General features: G+C 32.6%; 1 protein-coding gene across 1 annotated transcript; it reads right to left on the bottom strand.

The window, feature by feature from the left end:
* Window positions 1-11264: 11264 nt before the first annotated feature.
* Window positions 11265-15862, bottom strand: LOC133327561 (jerky protein homolog-like). Its single transcript, XM_061536078.1, has 3 exons — window positions 15574-15862; window positions 14583-14873; window positions 11265-11359 (listed from the first exon to the last, which is right to left on the bottom strand). Exons 1-3 carry the CDS (start codon window positions 15860-15862, stop codon window positions 11265-11267), a joined length of 675 nt encoding a protein of 224 aa, XP_061392062.1.
* Between the last annotated feature and the right edge of the window lie 215 nt (window positions 15863-16077).

The following is a 16077-nucleotide window of genomic DNA, read 5'->3' as shown; positions in this document are numbered from 1 at the left end:
TGTACTACTTATAAGATTAAAGATCCATATCCTTATCAACAATCAAAAATAGATCAAATATTTAAGCCTTTCTTACAAAGTCGAGAGGTCTCTAAAAATCTACGTAGTTTAAAACCTATTAAATGTTCAAGCTCTGATGGCATACTCAGCATAATTCTAAAATATTGTTCATATACATTAGCATTACCTCTAACGTTATTAATTTATTATTCTCTTAAATATGGTTATGTTCCTACTTGTTGGAAGAAGTCTTATATAATACCCTTACACAAATCTGGCAGTCTAACAAATGTCTCGAATTATAGAGGAATTGCTAAATTAAGTGCTATTCCAAAATTGTTCAAAAAGTTAATTACTACTGTAATTTCACACAAAATTCAACCATTGTTAAGTCCATATCAACATGGTTTTCGTAGTGGTCTTTCAACTATTACCAATTTTATACACTTTACTTCTACTATGATAAAGAGATTTGTTCAGCGCAAGCAAACGGATGCAATTTATACAGACTTTAGTAAAGCTCTTGATAGGGTTAACCATGAACTTTTACTTTATAAATTAAATCATATTGGTTTTAGTATAAATTTGGGAAATGGGATTTCTTCTTACGACACAACTAGTTTTGTTTGAGGGATGTCTTTCAAAATCGATTAATGTTCCATCCGGTGATCCGCAAGGAAGTCATCTAGGCCCGATTCTGTTTCTATTGTTTGTAAATAATTTGCCAAATTCTGTATCGCATTCCAAATTGCTAATGTATGCAGATGATGTCAAGTTGTTCATTACTCATCATTCTGAAAAGCAAGCTGATTTATTCCAACATGATTTAAATAGCCTATTTCAATGGTGCAGCCTAAATTGTATGGACTTGAATTTAAATAAATGTAAACATATGTGTTTTTCTAGAAATTCTTCTTCGATAAGACATTACTATATTAATGGTTCGGTTTTATCAACTGTAGATTCTTTCGTTGATCTTGGTATTCTAATGGATCCAAAATGAAATTTTAACAATCATGTTATATCTATGGTAAATAAAGCTTATGGTGTCTTAGGATTTTTAAAACGGTGGGCCAAATAATTCTCGGACCCATATATAACGAAACAACTATTTACGTCTCTTGTTAGACCTATTATGGAATATGGTTCTGGTGAATGGGATCCCCAACATGCAATATATTCTGATAAAATCGAATCCGTACAGAAAAAATTTTTACTTTTTGCACTAAGAGGATTACATTGGAATAGTAGTTTTATGTTGCCATCTTATACTAGCAGGTTAAAATTAATTCGTTTGCCTACATTGAAAAGTAGGCGTATTCTGTTGAATACTATGATGGTACTGAAAATATCTATTAGAATAAATAATCCTGGCCGATCTAGTAGACACAATCAATTCTCTATGGGAGATCCTCTTAGTAAAATGTGTATTGACTTTAACTCTGTATACTCTAATGTAGATTTTTGCTTGAGCGTAGAACAAAAAAAAATCTAATATTATTGTGAGTAGTAAAACTTAATAACAATCTGGCTTTTGAAGTAGATTCTGTAGCTGGTTTTCTATTCCACTCTCAAATCCCATCATGATACGGATCATGGTGTGTACCCGACTCCTACGTAAGGGAAAGTCGCCCCCTCGGTCGGCAGGGGTGGGAAATAGAGGCGTGGGAACGTCGAAAAAAATCATTAGTTGGCATAGATATATGAGTACCTGGTTCATATGATTGTCACAGCGTATTCATTCTGTGACTTAGACCTTGGTAGTGGACCGATTTAGTCGATTATAACTCTTTCAAAAGCTTTTTGTGGAGTTGGTGTTATTATTAATGACTGATTGCTTTTAACAGAACTGTTTTCTGTCTGGGATTATTTGACATTTGACATTTGTAAATTTGAATCTTTCAAGATTTAATATCTTTTATTTATAAAGGTTTCTCTGTCTACTCCTAGGAATGTATGTAAACATCAAGTGATAGCGTGATGGTTGTCAGACTAATATTGTAAGCTATTTTTTAGGCTTTAAAAAGTTATGACCTAAGTATAAATTTTTATTAATCAATATATCTTTCAACAAAAATTGGGAAAGTACTTGCTTCCCTTTTTGGATAACAGCTTTATCGTCCGTAAAATGCAATTATGATATTTTACTTTGGTCATGGGCATTTATTGCATCATACACTCTTAAACATTCCGATTCTTTTGGCAGTCTATCATCATATATCTGATTTGTCTTGCCTTGTTTTGCCTGAAGTCTAGTTGTTACCTTAATATCCTCAAATTCAAGACGGAAGAGCGTAACTTCCCCGTTGTTGTCTTTCCCCTAATATATTCAGCTGTAAAGTCCTATTCCTCCAAATCAACTCTCATTATAGTTAATTTAGACGATGGAGTTTTCATGGAAGGCCTTTGATCAGTCCGAATGAAGAAATTTTTCCCATAAATGTATGGTATAAAATATAATATGGCCAGTGAATGTTCGCTAATCCTTGTTCTATTGTGGACTTATTGATCTCTCCCTTATTAAAAAATCTAGACTCATATGCAATTGGCAATTGAATACCATTGTGGTATTGACTTAATACTGCATTACATGGGTATTTACTTGCGTCAGTTGTAATGCAGAACTCCTTCTTAAAATCTGGATATTACAATATCCATGGACTTAGTGACTGATTTTTTTCCTAGCCAATCTGTTAAGGTGCCAGGATAGATCGGCCAAATTTGAAATAAATAGTCTATAATAATTGCGTTTAGCTTCATCACTATTTTTTTTTGGTGTAGGAAAATTTTCAATGATCGAATATTTGCTGCCGTCGGGCAGGATTTCATTGTCAGTACCTTTGCGACAAAAACATATCACTTCACTATGGAAAATTTTTCAATTATCAGGATTTAATTTAAGGTTGTACTTACGGCACATTCTAAATACAGCGTTGTATTTTTTTTAACATATGCCCTTTCGAGCAGCCAATTACTATAAAATCGTCCATAAAAAGAAATGCTTGGGCTGGTGAAAGTCCAGAAAATGCTAAGGTCACCATTCGGTGGAGTGACTTAATTCTATACGACAATCTCTTGAATCTAGAAGAACCATTATCTGTTGAAAAGGATGTATAGTCTCTGGATTCCTCATCTAATTCAATTTGATGAAATGCATATATTAGATCCAAACAAGAGAAATATTTGCACATAATGTCAAGTTGTTCATTACCCATCGTTCTGAAAAGCAAGCTGATTTACTCCAGCATGATTTAAAAAGCCTATTTCAATGGTGCAGCCTAAATTGTATGGACTTGAATTTTAATAAATGTAAGCATATGTGTTTTTCTAGAAATTCTTCTTCGATAAGACATTACTATATTAATGGTTCGGTTTTATCAACTGTAGATTCTTTCGTTGATCTTGGTATTCTAATGGATCCAAAATTAAATTTTAACAATCATGTTATATCTATGGTAAATAAAGCTTATGGTGTCTTAGGATTTATAAAACGGTGGGCCAAATAATTCTCGGATCCATATATAACGAAACAACTATTTACGTCTCATGTTAGACCTATTTTAGAATATGGTTCTGTTGTATGGGATCCCCAATATGCATTATATATTCTGAAAAAATTGAATCCGTGCAGAAACAATTTTTACTTTTTGCACTACGAGGATTACATTGGAATAGTAGTTTTATGTTGCCATCTTATACTTGTTGAAAACATGTACTTTTATTACTGTACTTATTAATTACCATCCCTAATTTGCATATGTCAAACAAACGTCATTTTATATTTTTTCTCCTCTCTATTGTCATTCTTAATACTTAAATAAAAACTTCACTTCTAATTTTATCGCCACAAAATAAAGCTGCGCTTTTATCACAGCAGGTTATGGGCCCAGTATTGATCCCAGATAAATAGTACATGTGATTTCTGAATTAGTGAATTTAAAGTGCGTTCGTCATGATTTTGTTAATCTTGTTTGTCCAGGTTAATAAAAGTAAATTCATAATGGCAACCGGATCTTACTTTGGGATTGGGAAGTTGAAGAGTGGTGATAATTTCCAAAATTGGGCATTTGCCATGGAAAACTACTTGGAGTTGAGGCAATTAGGAGATTGCACTCTACCATCTTCTGACAATCTAAATGTGTGCAAAGATAAGTCGCAGGAAAAACTAAGCACATCAAATATACGTTGGCGCTAAGTGTGGAGCCGGAGTTGTTTGTTCACATTAGGACATGTACAACGGCATGGGAATTTGGACTAAATTCCAAAATATATACAAATACCGCGGGTTTATGAGAAAAATTGGGCTGCTGCGTGCTTTAATTTCAATTCGCCTCGCAGAAAGCGAAAGTATGCAGATTTACATCGATCAAATCATGACAACGGCGAGTAAATTAACATGCATTGGTTTCAATATAGACGACGATTGGCTGGCTACAATTATGCTTGCAGGACTAACGGAAGAATACAAACCGTTAATATTGAGTTTCGAAGCATGTCCAAAAATTAATGCCGATGACATAAAGATGAAGCTTTTAGAAACACAGTATTCATGTGACAACAAAAACAATAGTGCGTTTCTTGGTAAAGGTGGAAGTAAGCACAACACAAGGAGAGCAAATAATCGTCGCTTTATTAAATGTTATTCATGCGGAGGCCGGGGGAATGTTAGTGCAGAATGCAAAAAGAAGGAGAATAAAGAACAGAGAAAAACGCAAGACAACAACAACAAGTCTGAATTTGCTAAGAGAGCATTTACAGTTAAGGAGGCAATGAAAAATGAAGATTTACTTCTAGAACGCAGTGCTTCAAATGTTAAAGAGATTTTAACTGCAAATGACGTGAAAATGCAAGTTTTAGGTGAAGGCAGATCGAAATTGTTTTTGTGTGGTGACGAAATTGATGTCACAAATGTATTGCATGTACCAGAGTTGCCGGCGAACTTATTGTCAGTATACAAAACCGTACAAAAGGGAAATGTATTGCATGTACCAGAGTTGCCGGCGAACTTATTGTCAGTATACAAAACCGTACAAAAGGGTAATACGTTGGTTTTTAATAAAAGTGGGTGCTCAATCTATAACCAAAATTTGATTGAACTGGCATATTGTAAACCAGTAAATTGAATTTACAAGCTGAAAAAATTAAAATGCAGAATTGTCAAGTGTGTGCTGAAGGAAAACAATCTCGGAAGCCATTTAAAACAAGCCAGAGTTACACAAACGATTTGCTGGAACTTGTCCATTCGGATATAGTTGTACCGATAGAAACGAAATCCATTGCAGGTGCAAAATATCTTTTGACTTTCATTGACGACTATTCGAAAAAAGTGTTCGTCTACTTTTTAAAAGAGACGTCTTCTGTGCTGGATATTTTTATTGAATTTGAAGCCTTTGTTGAAAAGCAGACAGGCAAGTCATTAAAAATTACTCGCACAGATAATGGCAGTGAGTATTGTTCGAGTAAATTTGATAAATTTTGTCGTGCTAAAGGCATTCAACATCAGCTGACAAATGTATGTGTACACTCCTGAACAAAATGGCAAAGCAGAGCGCATGAATCACACTATTATTGAACGTGCAAAGTGTATACTTTTTGATGCTGGACTGAGCGGCGATTATTGGGCAGAAGCAGTTAACATGGCACCGTATTTAATAAATAGCTCAGCTTGCTCGACATTGAAAGATAAGACACCGGAGTTGATGTGGTCAGGTACCAAAGTTGATGTTGGACACATTCGAATTTTTGGGTCCCCAGTAATGGTACACATTCCAAAACAATGTCGTAAGAAGCTGAGACGAAAAGCAAAGAAGATGATTTTCGTCGGATATAATGTAAATACAAAAGGCATTCGTTGTATAGATCCCAACACTAAAAAATTGGTGATAAGCCGTGACGTCATTTTTCACGAAAAAACCGACCCATCCGAAATCAAAGTTCAGATTAAAGAAGAAATGCCGGATCGAGTGAGGGCTATTGACCAAAAGAACAGCATACAGCCTATAAATACATTGCCGGTAACAACGTTTGAGAATCAGCAATGTACCAGTGTTGACGAATTGGTCGAAGAAGATGCTGTCAATGATCCACAATATGTTCCTAACGAGCCAGTTATGTTGGAATAAAATGGAATTCTTCGACGAACTGCTAGGACACCAAAGCCAATTCTACGTGAAGGGTATGTAACTTATATAACTTATAATGTAGACGATTTGGACCCTGTTACAGTTGAAAAAGTTATGAATAAGCCCGATGTTATGAAATGGAAAGAGGCAAGGGATAGCGAAATTGATTCGTTAAGAGAGAACAATACATGGAGTCTAATGGAATTGCCAATGGGAAGAAAGGCAATCAAAACGAAATGGGTATTTACCAAAGGGCCGCAAAGGGCTGTAGCCAAGTCTATGGAATGGACTACACTGAAATTTTTTCTCCTGTGGTACGGTACTCAACCATACGTTACTTGATCGCATTGGCTGACAGCATTTCTGCATGGTAACCTGGAAGAGGAAATATATATTGCTCAACCAGAAGGATTCCACGATGGTTCAACGTTAGTGTGCAAATTGAATCGAGCAATGTATGGTTTTAAACAAGCTGGAAGGCAGTGGAATCTGAAGCTAGAGGCAGTGCTGAAAACATTTGGTGGTCACTTATTGGACCGAAGGGCTTCAATATTTTAAAACAAATCAAAGATGCACTTTGTAGGTCATTCAAAATGATAGATATGGGAACGATCAAAAGTTGTATTAAAGCTATTTTACGGCGTTTCAATATGGAAGATTGTAAACCTATTTTAACACCTAGTGACTGCAATCAAAAACTTTCGATTAGTATGAGTTCAGAAAGCGTTAAAGAAGATGAACTGGCAAAGATACCTTACCAAGAAGCGGTGGGTAGTTTATTATACCTAGCACAGTGCACGCGGCCGGACATCGCATTTGCAGTCAATGATGTAAGCAGATTCAATGAAAATTACAGCATCGCCCATTGGAAAGCAGTTAAACGACTCATGCGTTACCTTAAGGGTACCATCAACTTTAAATTGAAATATACATCAGATGGATTGCCAGAACTGGCATTGATACTCTGATGCCGACTGGGCGTTTGTCATCGACAAACGTCGTTCGTGTACAGGGTATGTATTTAAAATGTCAAATGCAGCAATTACATGGGCAAGCAAATGTCAACCTACTGTAGCAATATCTACCACTGAGGTCGAGTATACGGCTATGTCAGCAGCTATCCAGGAAGCACTATGGTTGAAGCAGCTAGCTGCTGAACTAGATTGCAGAGCTATCCGATTTATTAATTTACACTGCGATAATCAAGGCGCTATTAAATTAACAGAGTCAGATGGATTTCGACCGAGATCCAAGCACATCGACATAAAATACCATTTCATGCGAGAGACAGTCGAAAAAGGGATTATTTCCATCATGTACGTGCCTACATATGAAATGGGTGCAGATAGCCTGACGAAGGCAGTAACCTAGGAAAAAAATCTTTTTTGTTTGCAGCATATGGGTTTATGTTGAATTTTAATTCATTTTATATAATTTTGAATTCTAAATTTACAATTTCTTTTTTATTTTTTGAGATCTTGATATTTTTAGCATATATGAATATTGAACTGAATTAAATATCCAACATGTGAGGGTGTTGAAAACGTGTACTTTTATTACTGTACTTATTAATTACCATCCCTAATTTGCATATGTCAAACAAACGTCATTTTATATTTTTTCTCATCTCTATTGTCATTCTTAATACTTAAATACAATTTTATTGGCACAAAGTAAAGCTACGTTTTTATCACAACAATACTAGCAGGTTAAAATTAATTCGTTTGCCTACATTGAAAAGTTGACGTATTATGTTGAATACTATGATGGTACTAAAATATTAAATGGTAATATACCTTCAGATTTCCTAATTTCTTCTATTAGAATAAATTATCCTGTCCGATCTAGTAGACACTATCAACAGTTATATGTAGACTTCCACCGCACGCATTAATCTATGGGCGATCCTCTTAGTAAAATGTGTATTGACTTTAACTCTGTATACTCTAATGTAGATTTTTGCTTGAGCGTAGAACAAAAAAAATCTAATATTATTGTGAGTAGTAAAACTTAATAACAAACTGGCTGTAGAACTAGATTCTGTAGCTGGTTTTCTGTTCCACTCTCAAATCCCATCATGATACGGATCATGGTGTGCACGCGACCCCTACGTAAGGAAAGGTCGCCCCCTCGGTCGGCAGGGTTGTGAAAGAGAGGCGTGGGAACGTCGAAAAAAAATTCATTAGATGGCATAGATATATATGAGTACATGGTTCACATGATTGTCACAGCGTATTCATTCTGTGAATTAGTCCTTGGTAGTGGACCGATTTTGTCGATTATAACTCTTTCAAAAGCTTTTTGTGGAGTTGGTGTTGTTATTAATGACTCCCTGCTTTTAACAGAACTGTTTTCTGTCTGGCATTTTTTGACATTGTTTGACATATTTGGTTTTGGTATGAACACAAGTTGTAAATTTGAATTTTGCAAGATTTCATTTGCTTTATTTTTAAAAGTTTCTCTATCTACTCCTATGAATGTATGTAAACATCAAGTGATGGCGTAAAGGTTGTCAGACTAATATTGTAAGCTATTTTTTAGGCTTTAAAAAGAGATGACCTAAGTATAAATTTTTATTAATCAATATGCCTTTCAACAAAAAATGAGAAAGTACTTGCTTCCTTTTTTTGATAACTGTATACTCCGTAAAATGCAATTGTTGTATTTTACTTTGCTCATGGGCATTTATTGCATCAAACACTCTTAAACATTCCGATTTTTTTGGCAGTCTATCATTATATATCTGATTTGACTTGCCTTGTTTTGCCTGAAGTCTAGTTGTTCCTTAATATCCTCAAAATCAAGACGGGGCAGCGTAACTTCCCCATTGTTGTATTTTCCCGCAATATATATTCGACTGTAAAGTCATATTCTTTTAAATCAAGTCTCATTATAGTTAATTTAGATGATGGTTAATATGTTAAAGGCATTTAATCAGTCCGATTTAGCTTCATCACTATTTTTTGGTGTAGGAAAATTGTCAATGATCGAATATTTGCTGCCGTCGCACATAGGGTTGATCGGTAGGTAAAGTGGCGATTAATTCAGGAAAGCAGTAATTTTATAATATTGTTATTTTTTTATTGATGGATGTTCATAAATGCATAAAAAAGCATAATTAGAAAGGAAAAAAATAAAAACAAAATTGTTTCAATCGTTTATGGCCTTTTTTTGTAATTTGGAAAAAGTGGTCTTATATCACAATTTTCGCTGTAACTTTTCAACTAAAAATGATAAATTAGGAAATACAATTGAAAATTAGAGCATATTTAATGTACTTTTAGAAAAAATGTTCTTAAAAAATAAAAATTAATAAATATTTAATCTGTATTTTTATACCCAAAATTTCAAATTAAAATCCGATTTTTTTTCTTCAAATTCCATATATTTTAAAAAAGTTACATTATAAAATATTATTATATCTTATTGATCAATATGCATAAACAAAAACCAAAGTATAAAAGTAAAACAAACAGCCATTACAGGAAAAAATAATTGAAAACAATATAATTGTACTGTTTTTTTTATATATACTTAATTTCATTACTTTTAAAAGTATTATTAATCATCATTTAGTTCACAACCATTATAAAATTAGTTTACTTAATAATAATCGTTTACTTCTTAATCATCGTACAATTCGTTAAAATAGTCGTCATCTTCATTATCCACATCATCTTCGTCATCATTATCATTTTCATTTTGGGTAAGAATAAGTAACTCCAAAGAAGTCTGAGGCATTTGATGTATTTTCTCTATACAAATCTTCCTCTTGCTCGAAATAAATGGATCTGAACATAAAATAAATCTATTAAAGACGTCTTGTATTGTATTTTCCCGACTGAATTTACGGAAAAGTGCTCCATATAGCTTTTGAAATCCTTATTTCTGGCTTCCTGGGATTTTTCAGTTAGCTGACCAATAGGCAATGGTGCAAGTGCTATAATTTCTGGCCCGTGAATGTAGTATTTATGTAGATTAGGAGGCATATAATACCATGGATAATTTTTAACAAATGGCCTTTCAGTGTTTTGTCTTCAATGCCACCAGAAACAACTATCAATATTTTGTGCATATTTTTTATCATTTGTAAATCAATTTTTGTAATTTCTGCAGATACTTTTCAGAATTCTTAAAAAAGCGCTTTTCCGAATTACCATCGTTTTAGTTTCCAAAGCCTGGTTTTGGTTGGTCAACAATCAATCCAATATTTTTAGCGACAATCCAATATTTATTTTACAATTTCTTTAATAAGTCAAAAAATGCAACAAGTTTTGGAGTTTATAAGGTGAAAGTTCATACTTTAAGAAAATACAAGCAGTTTTACTATGTTTCACCGATAATTCAGTTGAAATCCAATACAAACAGCAAAAATACCTAATTTTTGGGGCAATTTCCTTATTTTTTCAATATTTCGAAAACATTTATCTAAATTAACAAATATTTTTCATATGCTCAAACACCTGAAGGCTCCATAATAAAATTTTCACTTTTAGAAGTCTTAATTAAAAAAATTATGACTGGAAATGTGCAAATATTTACTTTAATCAATGCGCGCAAAAATAATAATAATTACTGAACTTTGAAGACACACTGCAAATAAAGTTTTACTATGTTTCACCGATAATTCAGTTGAAATCCAATACAAACAGCAAAAATACCTAATTTTTGGGACAATTTCCTTATTTTTTCAATATTTCGAAAACATTTATCTAAATTAACAAATATTTTTCATATGCTCAAACACCTGAAGGCTCCATAATAAAATTTTCACTTTTAGAAGTCTTAATTAAAAAAATTATGACTGGAAATGTGGAAATATTTACTTTAATCAATGAGCGCAAAAATAATAATAATTACTGAACTTTGAAGACAAACATATCACTTCACTATGGAAAAACGATGTATAGTCTCTGTATTCCGCATCTAATTCAATTTGATGAAACACATATATTAGATCCAAACAAAAGAAATATTTGGCTCTACCTAATTGATCCAAAACGTCGTCTATGTGAGGAAGTGAAAACTTGTCGGATATAAGTTTTTTTATTTATAATAGTCGTTGATTACTATTATCTATCTTTTTTGTTCAGACTCTGGTAAGGATTTGTTAGGAACCAACAAAATTGGGCTACTATATACTCATACCGATGGTTCAACTATTTCATCATTAACCTGTTTATTGACTTTCTCATTATCTATTAACCGTAGTTTCTGCTCGTATAAATTATTTTTTGCTATTTGTTTCGGATTCCAAAGAAAAAATGTCAAAAATTCAGAACAGAATTTTCTCAATTTGTCTTTTTTGTCAAATTTTGAAAAATGATGTGATAATTTTTTCATTTTTTTACATGATTGGTTCTGCTCTATAAAATAGTAGTCTTTCAATTTCCCAATTCGAATCTTTTGGTCAGAAATAACCATATCTTCGTTCGTCATATTCATAATTTTTCATAGAGTCATTGAACTAGAAATTATAGAACTTCCAATGTATACACCATTTTGTAGCATTTGGTTTGGTATTAATACTTCTTTTACCGTAGTCTGAATATTTATAAGTCGTATTACCTCAGACTTTAACACATTTTTAGGGCAATGTCATAATTTTCTTGATAGTCGAGAAGGCAATCATGTTTTTTTATAAAATCCATACCTATAACTCCATCGGATGGAATTGAAAAACTGTCATTAACAACATGAAATTCATGTCCTATTAGCAAGTTTTCAGCAATTAAATCTGCTGCAACTTTTCCAAGCGATCGTATTAAACAATGACCTACACCACTAATCTTAGTTGTTTTCTGCTCATCTATTTGTTCGTGTAGGACTTTACCGATTTTAATTACTGATATATCGGCTCCCGTGTCTGTAGAAAAAATTACATTTCTCCATTTAATGATGTGTTTTTTTTTTTTTTTTTTTTGAAAAGTAACTGAGCTTGAAGATAGATTCACTTATTGCTTTAATATTAGGGGAACCTGTTCCTTTTTCGCATCGTTATCGGTTAATAGTCTCACATTATTTTTTTGTTACCATAATTCCCTTTGACATTATTGTGTTTCGACCTCTTCCGTGAGTTCGTTACTGCAATATTAATTTGGGTATAGACCATTTGTATGGTCTGGTACCATACTTATTGGATGCCACTGTAAATGTAGCTGTACCCAATATTTACAAATAAATATGTACACACTAACATACATACATTCGCTGCCGCTAGCCAATACCCTTTGTTGCCTTCCAATAACATTGGAAAACATAAGTAGGCTTTAAAAAGCACAGCGGACAGCAAGGAGATAGTTCTCGTTGGGCATTACAGGCAACAGCATTCCCTGTTGAAGCACCTGTGTAAATAATTTCACACTTTTGGGCAAAATTCCCCAAAATCACACATATTAAACCAATGACTGACGTTGACCCTAGCGTACAGAGGGAATACACACATACGTCCATATAGACACATATACACACAAACCTGATTTTTTGAACATTTACATACAAACTTTTCAAATTTTGGGAATTTTTTGTCTAAATTTTGAAAAAATTAGAAATCTCAGTGGAGAGAGAGAAAAAGAGAGTACCTCGCAAAAATAAAACCCACTAACACATACATAAATTACACTGTGATACAAAACAAAACAAAAAATTTTTTCAGGGGTTAATGTACCAATTCCGTTTAGTTGGAGTCCCTGGACCACGAATATACTTTTGGTTTTTCTGGGTCACTTCGAAAATTAGTTTTATAACGGTAAATGTAGAGAAAAACGTGGTTTTCACATTGAAACGCGTATAACTTCTTTTCTGAACCGATTTACCAAATATATATCTTGTTTGAAAGAAAAAATTCTTCGAAAGAAAAGAAGAATAATGTAAATCCGTTAGAAAGTAAATAAGTTATTCGCGTTTCAAATTGAAAATCTATGAGATCACGTTTTTCTCTACATTTACCGTTATAAAACTAATTTTCGAAGTGACCCAGAAAAACCAAAGGTATATTCGTGGTCAAGGGACTTCAACTAAAAAGAATTGGTACATTCGAACTTTGAATTTTGGAATTTTTTACATTAAACTTGTTTTTGCACCATAATGGATTTGGTAAAAATTACTGACTCAGACCAATACATAACATAATTGGATTTTTTCTGGAAAATTTTGATTTTTTTGGAATTCCTATTACATACAATTTACATATATCAAATACAAAGCGTATATATATATATATATATATAAATTATGGCGCGACTTATCGGGAAATTATCGGCGTCATAATTTACACTTACATATTTTCTGGAGATACATACTACTATATATATTAATACATAGTCGCCATGTTACGATTTTTGGTGGAAAATTTTGCGTCATCGCAAAACACATACAATTTACCTGAAATCCATTTGTTGAACAAAAATAATTGAAGGTTATAAAAACTTATATTAGCAACCTCATATAATTTGTTATAACACATGGATAGTCATGACATTACACATTGATGAATATTTTTTACATTTGAACACTTTTTGAGAAAAAAAACATTTTTATTACATTTTATGGAAAAATACTGATTTGCGTCCTTAGGTTCTACTGAAACAACTCTTTCTTAGCCTAATCTCAAACACAAAATACTTATCAGTAAACTATTTGTTCTAATTATAGAATTTTATCCGTGGAGAGTTTTCCCATCGTATGCGTCATAAAATCTCACCACCAACCACAACAGTCTTATCAACGTTGCATGTGGGATTTTAGACACTTATCGTAAAACACTCCAAAGATCAAATTTGCTGTAATACAAAATTCTGTTCAAAGTATTTTGAACATTTCTGTTCAAAGCATTTTGAACAACAACAAATATTTGAACAAAATGTTTAAACTCTAAAACTGTTTGTCTTTGCTACAAACTAAAAAGTCTTTGCTACAAACTAAATCATTGAAACTTTTAAGATTTTTTGGAGAATATTTTTGATAACCCTACACATTTGGGATTTTTAAATACCCAAAGCAATTTTTGGATAAATTCTTCGAAACTTTAACTACTTTGGAAAAAACTTATACAGTCGACTCCGCTTTACTGAAAATAAAAAAAAATCAATTTGTCCGTTTCAGTTATCCGATATTTTCACTTAAGCGGAGTTCTTATAACTGAAAATAATTTCAGTTATCCGAATTTATAATCAGGGATTTTTTATTAATCCAATGCCTATTCTACAAATTCATAAAACACGCATGTACACTTTTTATGAGTTAAACAAATTTTATTTGTAAAGAGATCATAACATAAATAATAAAATAACTGACATTCTGTCGTATAATGAAAAAAAAACTAATTTGATAAATAAATTATGGAGACTTCAGTGTTTTTATTAAAAGTAAAAAAAGTTAACTTAAAAAATCAGTCTTATTTACTACAATGGAAATAATCTTCTATATTTTTTTGTGTAAGTTGTTTAATATTCACTTGACACATTCTATTTTCAAGGTCGTAAAGCTTTTGTCGAGCTTCAGGATTGTCTCGAAAATAATCAGTAAGAACATTAATTGAAGCAAAAGCATCTCTTAAGGCGGGTTTAGCAGAGGTGTCTTCTTCAAGTACAACATTTTCGTCAGAGTTTTCTTGTGTACTAAGGGTTATGTACTCTACAATACTATCATCTGTCAAACTTTCCCAACAGGGTTCATTTTCATCTGCATTAATTAGGCGTTCGATATTGATACCAAATTCTTCATCCACAATTTCAACGTCGTAACTTGTATCTTGATTTAAAGAAAAACCCGAATTTTGAAGCAATTTACAATACATTCTGTCGTAACGCAGTTCCAGAACATATGTAATCCTTCCTTAATTTTCTTTAAAAAATCTTCTGGAGGCAACCCACATTCTAAATGCAAAATTTGTTTCGATATCAAACGACGTCTGTAATGCGATTTAAATGATCTTATTATACCCTGGTCAAGGGGTCGAATAAGAGATGTTGTATTTGGTGGCAAAAATATTAATTTTATAAGGCTTAAAATAACGTCATCCATAATTTGGTGACATGATGCGTTGCCAACAAAAAGAACAATTTTTTTTTATCATTTTTATTAAACTGCATGTCCAGGTCTTTTAATATTTCGGTCCATAACATTTTTGTCATCCATGCCTTTGAATTGGAATAATAATTTACTGGAATTGCGTTATTTCTAAAACATCTTGGGCTTTTAGATTTTCCTACACAATAAATGTATTTATCATTTCCTGTTGAATTTGTTATGAACAACAGTGTGACTCTATCTTTTGACATTTTTTGTCCAGATGGAATTTCTCCTTTATTGGCTAAGGTTCCACTTAGTACAAGTTTGTAGAATAATGCTGACTCGTCAGCTTTATATATGTTATCTGCAGAATATTCTGAAAGATAAATTGGAAAAATTTTGTCTATCCACTTTTTGGCTTCTACTATAATAGCAGAACCTTTTTCTACATAAATGTTTTTAAAGTGAATATTCTCGCGCTTCTTCCACCGCTCTAGCCAACCATACGATGGTGTAAAGTCGACATTGAGTTTATTGGCAAAATCTTTGGCTTTTTCCATTAATAATGGCCCAGTTATTGTAGCTTCTTTAGAACGCATATCTTTAAAAAAAATTAGTAACGCATCTTCAACGGTTTTATTCGCTCCTGGTCTTTGCCGTTTCATGAGTACATTTTTGTTCTTGTGCACTACATTGGCAATTGTCTGTTTATTTTTAATAATTCGCATCTTCAACGGTTTTATTCGCTCCTGGTCTCTGCCGTTTCATCAGTACATTTTTGTTCTTGTGCACTACATTGGCAATTGTCTGTTTATTTTTAATAATTCGTGTGGTTGTTGCTGCACTACACTTAAAATGTTCACAAATTTCGTTTCTAGGAACTCCCGATTTCACTCTTTAAATAATTTCTAGTTTGTCTTTAAAAGATAAACACTTATATTTG

The sequence above is a fragment of the Musca vetustissima genome, unplaced genomic scaffold, assembly GCF_032173495.1.
Source record: "Musca vetustissima isolate MV318-11 ecotype Yass unplaced genomic scaffold, APGP_CSIRO_Mvet_v1 utg227918, whole genome shotgun sequence".
NCBI classification, from domain to species: Eukaryota; Metazoa; Arthropoda; class Insecta; order Diptera; family Muscidae; genus Musca; species Musca vetustissima.
This window is presented reverse-complemented; position numbering and strand designations above follow the sequence as displayed.